Genomic DNA, 12,500 nt, shown 5'->3' on the forward strand with positions numbered 1-12,500 from the left:
TCTGAGGTGTTTCTGGGCCAAACTGATGTTTGGTTCCTACTTTAGCCTAAGTAGCCAAAAGAGCCTCTTACGTCCTTTAGGACTGATGAGCTAGCTGCTGGTCTGAGTGCAGCCGTTTCTTGATGGGTTCTTAAAAAAAGCTGTTAACTCATTCGCTGCCAGCGTTTTTTACCGTTTTTACTGTTTTTTTTAAGAGTGACAGAACGTTGCGCACTAGCATGATGTCGACGCCAAAACACCCAAAACAAAGCCTCACTTCTTACATCAGGAAGAATCCGCGCGTTTCGAGCGTTATCCGTTCTTTCATAATACGTTGTTGAATTGTGATCGGCAGAAGCTTTTCCGGTTCGCGCCTCACTTTTTTTTTACAGGAAAAGCCCAAAACGATCTCCTAACACATGGATGTTCTGCTTCCTGATCACGTGACGTGTGACGTATGCGGATGAAGATCGGCTTCAGAGCTGAGATGTTTGTTCTCACGGTGCGGGGGCTCGTCCGACGCCCACACAGTAAAAACATGCTAGTGACGACTTTAGTCGTCGTTGGCAGTGAACGAGTTTTAAGAGCCAGTTTGTGTTCCTACAGCCAGAGATCTGAGCCACGTGTCTCCCGTTAAACGTTCCCTCTGTGTCCCTCTGAAGCCCGATTCATGCTTCTCCGTCTGCGTCAGTGCGGAGACACGCAACGCCATTATCCGTCCCTGCGCAGGGCCCCGGCAGGCACGCAAGTACGTACGGAGTCGAGCCCACATTTTTAAACATCCGTCGAATGAGACGGATTACGCAAGCTTGTGATTGGTCAGGACGCCGCTGTTGTTTACAGCGCCGCCATTGCAAAGAGAGCCGAGTTTAACCAGCGGCAGACACGGAGAAGCTTGAAGAATACCTCGCGAAAAAACTCTAAAAACATGAACGTTTCATCCTCCCATGACTGGAGGAGTGAAAAGATACGCAGCAAGCGTTTTATTTGTGGACGGAAATGACAGGAAACGTGGGTTTAGAGGTGGGGAGCGCATGAAGAGGTGGGAGAATGAGAGACAAATATGTCCGTGTTAAAAGTCTCTTATATACACAAAAAACACAATATAAACACACTATCTTGGACCGATACATGACAGGATACCACAGAACAGCGCTACGCCCTCTGTTGTCCTGGCGGGTAATTGCGTGGCAACACTCCCCAGGAGACGGAGAAGTATGAGAGCAAAACGCTTCCGTCAATCTGTGTGTGTCTGTCGCTTGTGGAGCTGACGGAGAAGCATAAACCAGGCTTGAGGCCCTGTCCACACGTAGCCGGGGATCTGCCAAAACGTAGATATGTTTCTCCGTTTTGGGTGTCTGCGTGTGGACGGACAAAACCGGAGTTTTAAGGTCCGCAACGTCACTTTCCGCGACAAAAAAATGCTGACATCACGTGTGCGACCTGTGTTTACACTAGCCGACAGCATGGATGCCCTCAGAGCTGCGCTCGCTTTATCATTGGTCCAAGCGCTTTCTGCTTGTTTGTTTTTACAAGCGGAATTACTGCTCCTTGTGGAAGACCACAGACGAAGGACGAGGTTAAGAACGAGGGAAGTACTGCCGCCTACAGGTCTGGCATGTCCTTAACAACGTATTTATCCGGGTACGTGTGGACAGTTTCTTTTTAAAACGCGGTGGTGTGGATGCAAGTTTTTGGAGGGGCGGATATTCGTTTTTTAAAAAACCCGGCTACGTGTGGACTAGGCCTGAGTGTCCATCCTGACCTTGTGACCCCCTGGTTTGCTTGGGGATCTTCACACAAGGGTGCGTAGACTCGGCACAAATTGTGTCGGATGGTTTTATAAACAAACCTCTAAAAGATCAAACCATACAGCCAAATACATTTTACAACTCAGACTCCACAAACTCAGCTACTTAGGAAAGGTTTCGCTAAAACATCTAGCTCCGTTCCATCATCATCCATACCCTGTCTAGTATAATCAGTAGTTTAGGGAAATAGAAATACATTCATTTTATAAATTACATACTGACTCTGTCTGAATTAATACGAAGTGTGTTTATGGTCCCTGAAAAAGTAAAAGAAACTAGAATCTTCTGATTAAACATTCAAAGATCCATCAGGTTGATATTTCGTATTTATATGGAGCCATCCCATCTTGTTGATCATTTAACACGTATGTGGCCTCTCTCAACGCTACAGTAGAATCGGACATGATCTGGTTTCTACAGACGCTGTGACTTCTGTTAGAAAGGTACCATCTAAACCAGTCTAGACCGGTTACAGAGATCCCCACCGAGTCACCAGGTCTGTTGGTTGAGGTGCTGTGGGGTCAACCGTGTCAGAAGAGAGGCTGTTCAGGAACAAGTCTGAGATCAAGCCGACTCATCACTGAAAAACCTGAGAATATATTCTGATTATTGTCTGATGGCCAGCTTGGTCTAATCCCTGGCAGCAGGATGTGAATCAGGAGATTATCATCAGTTCAGACCTGAAGCTGGCGGTCAGGGACCATGACTCAGCGTTCAGTCACGAGGAACTGTGAACGAATCCAGAACACATCTGGTTTGTTTGTTGTGAAACATCTAGAGGAAACAAACCGGCAGAACGAAAGCTGCTGGAGATTCACCCTCAAACCTTCCGTCCATGAGAATGTGAACGTGTGATGAGGAAGAGTTTGCTCTGAGGTTTCTGCTCCACAACCATCTGCAGAGTTAGGGAATCTGCAGAACGTGGACCGTACGAAAATACGTACCGCAGAACGTTTAGATGACATTTTAACGAGTTCATCGTGAATCTGCGTTCCCTTTTTCCTCCCCCAGTTTGTTAGAGACTGGAAACGTGAGTCAGACTGGTGGCGGAAAATGTGATTTCAGAGGTTCGTTTTTCTATCGGGGTCGTAAACCCCCAGAAACGTCAGACGAGGAGGAAAACGCCAAAAGGATCATTTATCGTTTCTGTCCGGCTGACGAGCGGAGACGTGCCTCCTGATTCAGACATGATCAAACGTTTGGAGTCTCTTCACCCAAAAAAACCCCTGGGATTGTTGCAACACAGCTCATCAAAATAAAAGCATCACGTGTAGCCTGTCAAAACAAAAGCATCGCTCTGCAGGGAGAGCATTAGGTCAGGACACTTCCTCAGTGGCGTGTCCAGATCTTTTAAAATGGGGTGGCCCAGGTGAGGCACAACTTTGTGCATGGGTGGCACCAATGATTATGCTTTGTTTGTTTCACCCCCAAGCCTTTTGTGGACAATGAAAAGCCTATTTGAAGGTAAATTAGTGTGGTGACACCTGGGGTGGCCAATCAGATTCCAAGGGTGGCATGTGCTACCCCAGGCCACTCCCTGGACACGCCCCTGCACCTCCTGGACTCCTCCTGGTGTTTCAGACATGTCCTGCTGGCAGGAGGCCCTGGGTCAACCCAGGAGGTGCTGCACGCTGGCCAGGCAGCGCCTGGTGACCCCAAAGGTGGAGGTTGCTGGGGCGGTTTAGGCATACCTGTCCCTGTGACCCAGACCCGGATAAACAGACGGGATTAAAGAGGTATAAAATAAATCACTAAAAAGGGTCTTCACTGAGACTGAAGAACATAACCCCAACCCCGGAGCAGAGAAGAGTCTGGAACATCAGCTGTTCTGATGCACAACCTGAACCGGCTCCAGCAGAACCTGGAGAACGGAGTTTCCACATGAACCAACAACGGATCCTCTCGCCTCTCTGAAACTTCAGCTGCTCATCTCACCCTGAGCAGGAGCAGCCTCAGCTGTAGTGTTCCTCATCTGTTCTGGATCAGTGGAACCGTGGTTCTGCTTGTTCAGCAGGAGGTTCTCTGACACAAAGAACGTCTTTATTTTTAATAGAACATATTTTCTGCTCTGTCGATTCCACTCAGCTAAACCAGATCCTGGTGGGACTTTTCAGGGCCCTCCAGCCTCGGATGACCTTCAACACGACGCCTGACAACGTTCTTCATCATCTTCATCATCATCATCATCATCTTTATTTATAAAAGCACCTTACAGACGTGTGTTCTGCCACCAAGGTGCTGAACAGGCTAAAGTAGGAGAATAAACTCAAAAAATCCACATAAAACCAAAATAAAAGTCATAAAATACAAGATTAAAATAACAGCAACAGAATTAAAAGTCAGTTTAAGCCATCAGAGTTCTGATCTCCCCCCAGAGCAGATCCACCGCGCTTCGTCCAACCCAGCCGAGAGCCCGCCACAGCGCCCCCTGAGAGGTGACTCAGGTGGGGGGTCATCTGTGCCTTTGCTGGTCCTGGAGCACGAGCTGGACCAGGACCCAGATCAGGAGATGGGCCTCCTGGCCTGGTTTCCTCCAACATCAGACAGTTACAAGTGCTGGCCAGTAAATTAGAATATCATCAAAAGGTTGAAAATATTTCAGTAATTCCATTCAAAACGTGAAACTTGTACATTATATTCATGCAATGCACACAGACCAATGTATTTCCAATGTTCATTACATTTAAATTTGATATTCATAAGTGACAACTAATGAAAACTCCAAATTTGGTATCTCAAAAAATTAGAATATTCTGAAAAGGCTGAATATAGAAGACACCTGCTGCCACTCTAATCAGCTGATTTACTCAAAACACCTGCAAAGGCCTTTAAAAGGTCCCTCAGTCTTGTTTTGAAGGCACCACAATCATGGGGAAGACTTCTGACTTAACAGCTGTCCAAAAGACAATCATTGACACCTTGCACAAGGAGGGCAAGACACAAAAGGTGATTGCTAAAGAAGCTGGCTGTTCGCAGAGCTCTGTGTCCAAGCACATTAACAGACAGGCGAAGGGACGGAAAAAATGTGGTAGAAAAAAGTGTACAAGCTCTAGGGATAACCGCACCCTGCAGAGAATTGTGACGACAAACCCATTCAAAAATGTGGGGGAGATCCACAAAGAGTGGACTGCAGCTGGAGTCAGCGCTTCAAGAACCACCACGAGGAGACTCATGAAAGACATGGGATTCAGGTGTCGCATTCCGTGTGTCAAGCCACTCTTGAACAAGAAACAGCGCAAGAAGCGTCTCGCCTGGGCCAAGGACAAAAAGGACTGGACTGATGCTGAGTGGTCCAAAGTTATGTTTTCTGATGAAAGCAAGTTCTGCATTTCCTTTGGAAATCAAGGACCCAGAGTCTGGAGGAAGAGCGGAGAAGCACAGAATCCACGTTGCATGAGGTCCAGTGTAAAGTTTCCACCGTCAGTGATGGTGTGGGGTGCCATGTCATCTGCCGGTGTTGGCCCACTCTGTTTCCTGAGGTCCAGGGTCAATGCAGCCGTCTACCAGGAAGTTTTAGAGCACTTCATGCTTCCTGCTGCTGACCAACTTTATGGGGATGCAGACTTCACCTTTCAACAGGACTTGGCACCTGCACACAGTGCCAAAACCACCAGCACCTGGTTCAAGGACCATGGTATCCCTGTCCTTGATTGGCCAGCAAACTCGCCTGACCTTAACCCCATAGAAAATCTATGGGGTATTGTGAAGCGGAGGATGCAATACGCTAGACCCAACAATGCAGAGGAGCTGAAGACGACTATCAGAGCAACCTGGGCTCTCATAACACCTGAGCAGTGCCACAGACTGATCGAGTCCATGCCACGCCGCATTACTGCAGTTATTGAGGCAAAAGGAGCCCCGACTAAGTATTGAGTGCTATACATGCACATTCTTTTCATGTTCATTCTTTTCAGTTGGCCAACATTAGAGAAACAAACATTTTTTCATTGGCCTTTAGAATATTCTAATTTTCTGAGATACCAGATTTGATGTTTTCATTGGTTGTCACCTATAAATATCAAATTTAAATGTAATAAACATCGGAAATACATTGGTCTGTGTGCATTGCATGAATATAATGTACAAGTTTCACGTTTTGAATGGAATTACTGAAATATTTTCAACCTTTTGATGATATTCTAATTTACTGGCCAGCACTTGTATGTAACCATGGTAACAGCCGAGGCAAAGCAGCATGTGGAAGCAAGAAACTTCCTGGTCTCCAGGATCCGGTTTCTCCGCATTTAGCGAGTTCTGCGGGTCGACCCAGTTTTGTTACGTGACCCGGCTGCCTCTGATGGGTCACAACAGAACCGTCAGGTGGAACCCAGAGTAGAACCCACGGATCCAAATCAGCTGATTTATGGTGAACATTAAAATAATATCTGATGACCAACAGAAACGGTCCGGTTCGAGATCCTCAACAAACCAACAGCTCAGTTTAAAGATCCGGATCCTAACAGAACCCGGATCCGTTCATGAGGCAGCTGCAGATCCAGATGGAACTTTTTTAATGTTCCGAACCTCCTGAACCACGTCTCCATGGCAACCAGAGCCCTCATTCATCAGGTGTGTTTCATACTTGCCCTAAAAACGGTTCCGATCCAAACTTCTAGATGCAACAGAAGTGAAGCCAGAAGTTGGGACCAGGTGAGACCGAACCTCCAGAACCAGAAGACCAGACAGGACCAGGGTCACCTGCTGGTGCACCTGCAGCAGCTCTGATGTTCCCGGACACGCCCATCGCGGTCCCAGCAGGGAACCAGGAAACAGAACCAGAACCCGGGTCAGCATCGGAAACCAAATCCCTGCGGACCGGTTCCCCCAGGCTCTGGTTCCGTCGGTACCACCTGACCCAGCTCCGATGTCTTTGGTCCACCTGAACTCCAGAGGGAAGTTCTGACATCCAGAACCGGCTCGAACTCGATGAGCGCCCCGCGCGTGTCCACCGCGTCGCGGGCAAACTGAGTCGAACCGGGTCGGTTCTAGTTCTTACCTTTGATGTAGTTGGACCTGGCTTCATCCAGCAGGGTGGAGGCGGAGGTCCCCATGGTTCCTCTGACGGGAAGCTCCGCAGGTAGCCTTTGGTTCTCCTCAGGTGGGAGCGGGTCTCCTCTGGAGCTGGGGAGGAGAGGGGGAGTCACCACCCCCGCCCCGCCTCCTCCCCCTGTCTCCTCCCCCACATGGGTTAGTGATGCTGTCCCGTCTCCCGCCCCGTAGCTAAAACTTCCAAACATCTGATCTGAGGTGTGTGTGTGTGTGCGTGCGTGCGTGCGTGTGTGTGTGTGTGTCACACAAAACAACTGCCCCCCGTGACGTCATCGGGGTCAAGCTAAAGAGAATTTCAGGTTTTGAAAAATTTTTGAAGTTTCTCCATCTAAACACAAACATGACGTCAGTAACTCCGGGAGCAGCTTAGTGACGTCATTATTACTTATCAGTCAGAAGCTTTGAAACTAAAGGAATATTAGTTCATAGCCGGCTCTTCCCAACGACCGTCCAGAACCGGTTTTAACTTGGATTTCATATTTGAATCTAGTCGTTGATTTGTTTATTTATGCATTTACTTGTTTGTTTATGTATTCACTTGATTGTTTATGTATTTATTTGTTTGTTTATGTATTCACTTGTTTGTTTATGTATTTATTTGCTTGTTTATGTATTTATTTGTTTGTTTATGTATTCACTTGTTTGTGTATGTATTTATTTGTTTGTTTATGTATTTATTTGTTTATGTATTTATTTGTTTGTTTACTGCACGGTGATGTGTGTTCTCGTGCTGTGAAGCACTTTGGTCAGCAGCAGCTGTTTAACTGTGCCGTGCATCCATTCCTTTAGGCTGTGCAGCTGCAGCCTGAAGGAGAACCTGCTTCTGTGGGCGACCAGAACTAAACTTAACACACATCAGAACATTTTTATGATGCTTTCCACAAAGATTTTATTGTGTTTAAAAAGCCAAAAAGAGAAGACATTCCTAACGAAACGGACAGAATCCGGAAGCTGCTGAAGGACCAGCAGAGCCGGTGATTCAGCCGGTTCAGGCGGGGTTTTCCGAGCTCACGCTAGTCTGCGTGGACGTGGCGGCCTTGGTGAAGGTGGGGACGCTGTACTTGGTGAGGACGGACTTAAACTGCTGCAGCGTGGCGTCGGTGCGAACCCCCGTCGGGTCAAAGTGAGTCCGGCTCACCCTGAAGCCGGCCTCCATCAGGTACTGAAGGAACTTGTTCAACCTGCAGCAGAAGGAAGTTTGTGTTAGGACCGGAGCAGGGCTGCAAATCACATGCCTGGAGGCCAGAGGTCACTCACTTGGGCATGTTCATGCCTCTGATGCTGTGCCGGTGGATGCTGTAGTAGAAAGGAGGATGTTCCAGAGACGCATCAGGCTTCAGCTTCTTCAGGACGTTCCCAGATTCCTCCCCGCTTTTCCTTTTACCTGCAGGGAAACTAAAACTTCACTGAGCCGAAGAACAAACAAAAAGGATGAAGAAAGCACCAGAATCCAAGTATTTAACAGACTAAATAAAGCAACACTGCCCCCTAGTGGATACCCCTGAACCTGTAGGTCTAAATACAGAATCCCTTGTTTCGGCTTTTCAGAGCCCCCAAGTCCGTTTTAACCTCCGCTGGTTTTGTTTTCAGATGATTGTAGAGAACAGGATGGACCGACTCACCAGTCAGGTCAGCGAGTCTCGCCTCATCTCCACTCTGTAACGTCTTAATAACAACTCCACACTCCGCTGCAGAGGAAACAGAAGAGTCACAGTCTGGTCCTGCAAACACCAGAGGGGTCACAGAGGAGACCTTACCCTGGCTGGTGAGGACTGATGACCCATGGACCAGAGACTTGAGGGTGGTGCCCTCAGACTCGCAGATCAGCGTTTTGACAAGTGGCTGGATGTCATCCATGCTGTGCCTCACGGCAGCAGACAGCATCTTTCTCAGGAAGCCAGTGTTGAAGAGCGGTCCGGACCTGCACACACAGACTAACCCCGTAACCCGGAGCCTAAAGGGGCCACGTAGACCATGTGGGCCATTCGTGTGAGTCCTGAAGAGGTCTCCCTCCTAACTGGCAGACAGATCATTCTTTGTGTTTTAATAACATGTCTGAAGCCTTGCCTTTGCTCTAAGGCGTCCCTCAGGGGTCAGCCTAAGGACCAATTATTTTTGGAAGGTCAGACGCTGTAAAAATGTATCTCATCATTCATATGCTGATGATGTTCAGTTATACGTGTCTAACAAGCAGTCTGAGTTGCATAAACTGAGCTAATGGAGTGGATCTCATATGCAAAGACCAGGGCGCTCATTTATCAATCGTACTTACGCGCAGATCTGTGGAGCCCTTTTACACTTTGTGTGGTATTCACCATCTCATACTTGTGTGTAGAGATGGTTTCAAATATCAGAACAGCTCTGACCATGCGTACAAACAGCCAGGAGAGTCGGCAGAAATTATGGGCCCTACCAACATTTCTGGGCCCCCTATATTTTTTACAGATAAAGTTTTACCCAATAAGCAGGCCCTGTGTATGTTTAAAAATATACTTAGCACATTGGATCGATAAAATGTCTAATGATGAGTACAAAGCCTACAAAACAAGAAAAAAACATGGGAGTGTGTGTGTGTGTTTACCACAGAGGTCCCAGCTGCACCGCCGTCTTCCCAGGCAGACTTCCATGACAGTCACATGGCAGCGTGTCTGTAAGGAGACAGGTGTGGATTTAGCTTCCTATTAAAACACTAAACAAAAACATGGCGCTCTACGCACCATGAGGAGGCCTACCTATCCTGGAAAAATAGTCTTGTGCTTTATAAAAATAAGCTTCGACAAACTAGAACTGCTTATTTCTCAGCGTTAATTGAGGAGAATAAGCATAATCCTAAGTGTTTTTCTCCCCAGAAGAAGCTACAACGATGTTCTGCTGAGCTGTGGTGGCCTCATGGAGGGGGCCATCGACTAGCACACTGCTGCTAACCACTTAAACATTCTCCCTCTCCTGATAATAACTTTTTACTCTCTTTGACGTTGGATGTGCTTCTACTAGTTTACCCGTTTAATTATAGATCCACTAGGATAAATACAATAAAGTTTATCTCTCACCTAATAGAATATTTACTAAGAAATCACAATGTAACCATGGAAACGTGTGTGTGTGTGTGTGTGTGTGTGTGTGTGTGTGTGCGTGCGTGCGTGCGTGTGTGTGTGTGTGTTCTCGATCCCCAGTGAGTCGTGGAGGATGGCTGCTTATACTGAGCCAGGATCCTCTGGAGGTTTCTTCCTGTTAAAAGGGAGTTTTCCTCTCCACTGTCGCTGCATGCTTGCTTAGTATGAGGATTGCTGTAAAGTCTCTGACACTAGTCAGTGACTCGATGCGACCTGCTGGGTTCCTTATATAGGAAACATTATTTCTGATTGGCTTAATGACCTGACCTGTATTGTTTACTGTGTGCAGGTCCTTGAGACAACTCGTGATTTGGCGCTTTATAAATAAACTGAATGGATCTAAACTCCGTGATGTCATCCTTAATAAAATAAACACAAGGTGGGCGTGAGCTGTGTTGCTTTTGGAGACTTGGAACCACAATATTTTATTAATTTACTCCCTGCTCTCTTTCTTTTGCAAACACACAATCACACACACACACACACACACTCACTGCAGAGGCAACAATGTAAACAAACCCGTCTGCTGAAGAGGTAAAGGTTGCACCAGAGGAAGCTCGTTAAAATGCGTAAATGAAGGTGATGTTATTGTTCGTAGAATAAAATTCATGTTGAAGTTCAGAATATTTCATCAGGTAGGACCTGTGATCAGCTGGCTCACTGACATCATGTCATGTTTTGGGACCCGGCCACCTGAAAGAATCGGAATCGGGAATCGATAGGAACCCGAATGAAAACGAGGAACTGGAATCAGAACCGGAACCCTTCAGGCTCGAACCCTGATTGTGTGTTGCATCGGGACATTTAAGCTCCAACAACTTTTTAAATGCTGCATCGAGGCTCAAAGATCAGCGTCCACGTTTAAATAAACGTCTAAATGATTTGCCCTTTAGCTAACTGGCACGGTGACACACTGATGAGCAGCTTTCAGGTGGCTGAAAGAAGACATGCTCTTAAATATCTGAACAGGTGTGGCCCCCCCACCCCATCAGAGCGGCTCACCGTCCACCATGTTTCCAAGCTTCAGGAACACCCTCGCTTCGCACCACTGACAATGCATCAGTTTCCGTAACTTCTTGGCTGACTCATCCGCCTGCGACGGGCCTCTAAGAACTCTCACCACCACCAGGACAAAGTGCTCCAGCGCCACCGTCAGCAGCACCTCGATGCCTTTGTTGCAGCGTGCAGCCGCCCTGCAGCAGCAACAACACAGTCAGGAGCGGCCTGAACCACACCAGGAGGATTCTGGGGGCGGGAGACCCACCTGCACACGGAGGCCACCAGCATGCGTGCTGCCAGCTCCTTGTAGTACTCGGTACGAACGATGTGGCAGCCATAGTGACGCAGCGTGACGTTGGGCGACTTGGCATACAGCGAACCTGTGTCCGTGGACGTTATGGAGATAATGCCAAGGTTACGGATGTTCCTGAAGGCGGCGTCCAGGTAGTTCACAGCAGTACCAAACGGGTCCAGGTGGCTGGAAGAAATGGTAAATGGCTGTATTTGATATAGCGCCTTCTAGAGTCCTGGGACCCCCCAAGGCCCTTTACAACACAATCAGTCATTCACCCATTCACACACACATTCACACACTGATGGTGATGAGCTACAATGTAGCCACAGCTGCCCTGGGGCACACTGACAGAGGCGAGGCTGCCGAGCACTGGCGCCACCGGTCCCTCCGACCACCACCAGCAGGCAAGGGGGGTTAAGTGTCTTGCCCAAGGACACAACGACAGCGACACACTAAGTGGGGCTCGAACCTGCAACCTGCACTTAACTTCTGTGCCACCGTCGCCCTGGATGATCTGCTTTTAAATATCTTAAAGGTGTGGTTCACTGGAAAACCGTTTTAATGATTATTTCTGATTCTAACGGGTCACTCTGACCCCCAAATTCCACTACCTCCGCTCCGCTGCGCTCCGCTCCGACACGAACGCCGGAGCAAAATCGGTCCCGTTGTAGTCAATCAGAGCAATTCCACTACTGCGGCCGTGCTCCGGCAGTGCGGCGCCGTGCGCTGCCCTCTGTTCCGGCGTCCGGCAAAAATAGAATCGATCCTGTTTTCGCCGGAGCACCTCCGCAGTAAATGGACAGAAATCACAACCGCCCAACAGGAAAAGGAGCGAGCACAACTTCCGTTTTTCACAATAAATCGATAAACAAAAGGCGTTTTTTGTTTCATATGCACAGGTTTAACAACTTTTAACAACTATCAATGGCGGCTGAAGTTTAAATGCACAAAAGTAAGCCATAAATACAGTTTCTACTATCAAAGTAGTCACACTTTGTTGATCCAAACACTGCTGATCTCTCAACACACATGATGGGCAGATTAAACAGTTCATGCCGATGCTTCTCCCACACAACGGGTGTTTGGATCTAACTTCCGCGTTTATTGCTCGGACTGTATCGCAAGATCTTGAAAATCCCGCGCATGCCTGTTTGCCCCCCTCAGGTCTCCGCACCAGAGCGGAGCCGTTGTAGAGCGGGTACCAGTAAAAATTGACTTCGGAAGCGAGCGGCTGCGGAAGGCGGGGGCGGACCG

At 47.9% G+C, this 12,500-nt stretch overlaps 2 protein-coding genes across 3 annotated transcripts in view; both read right to left on the minus strand.

Moving 5' to 3' along the window:
* The window catches only part of LOC139061618 (uncharacterized), a 71,951-nt gene extending 64,924 nt beyond the window's left edge, over positions 1-7,027 (minus strand). The window contains exon 1 of the mRNA XM_070553878.1: positions 6,787-7,027. Within this exon, the coding sequence (XP_070409979.1) occupies positions 6,787-7,027 (241 nt within the window). The remainder of the gene's footprint in view (positions 1-6,786) is intronic.
* Positions 7,028-7,711: 684 nt separating this feature from the next.
* Positions 7,712-12,500, minus strand: part of LOC129152274 (TRMT1-like protein) — a 13,909-nt gene continuing 9,120 nt past the window's right edge. Inside the window, exons 10-16 of one of the 2 annotated variants that reach the window (XM_070554360.1) lie at positions 11,217-11,429; positions 10,955-11,145; positions 9,421-9,487; positions 8,597-8,760; positions 8,462-8,527; positions 8,097-8,223; positions 7,712-8,020 (exon numbers count right to left, since the gene is read on the minus strand). In XM_070554360.1, coding sequence (XP_070410461.1) covers positions 7,828-8,020; positions 8,097-8,223; positions 8,462-8,527; positions 8,597-8,760; positions 9,421-9,487; positions 10,955-11,145; positions 11,217-11,429 — 1,021 coding nt within the window. In that variant the 3' untranslated portion in view covers positions 7,712-7,827. Of the gene's footprint in view, positions 8,021-8,096; positions 8,224-8,461; positions 8,761-9,420; positions 9,488-10,954; positions 11,146-11,216; positions 11,430-12,500 lie in introns of both variants that reach the window. The other variant, XM_070554361.1, reaches the window with a different exon arrangement.

The sequence above is a fragment of the Nothobranchius furzeri genome, chromosome 8, assembly GCF_043380555.1.
Source record: "Nothobranchius furzeri strain GRZ-AD chromosome 8, NfurGRZ-RIMD1, whole genome shotgun sequence".
Taxonomy (NCBI): Eukaryota; Metazoa; Chordata; class Actinopteri; order Cyprinodontiformes; family Nothobranchiidae; genus Nothobranchius; species Nothobranchius furzeri.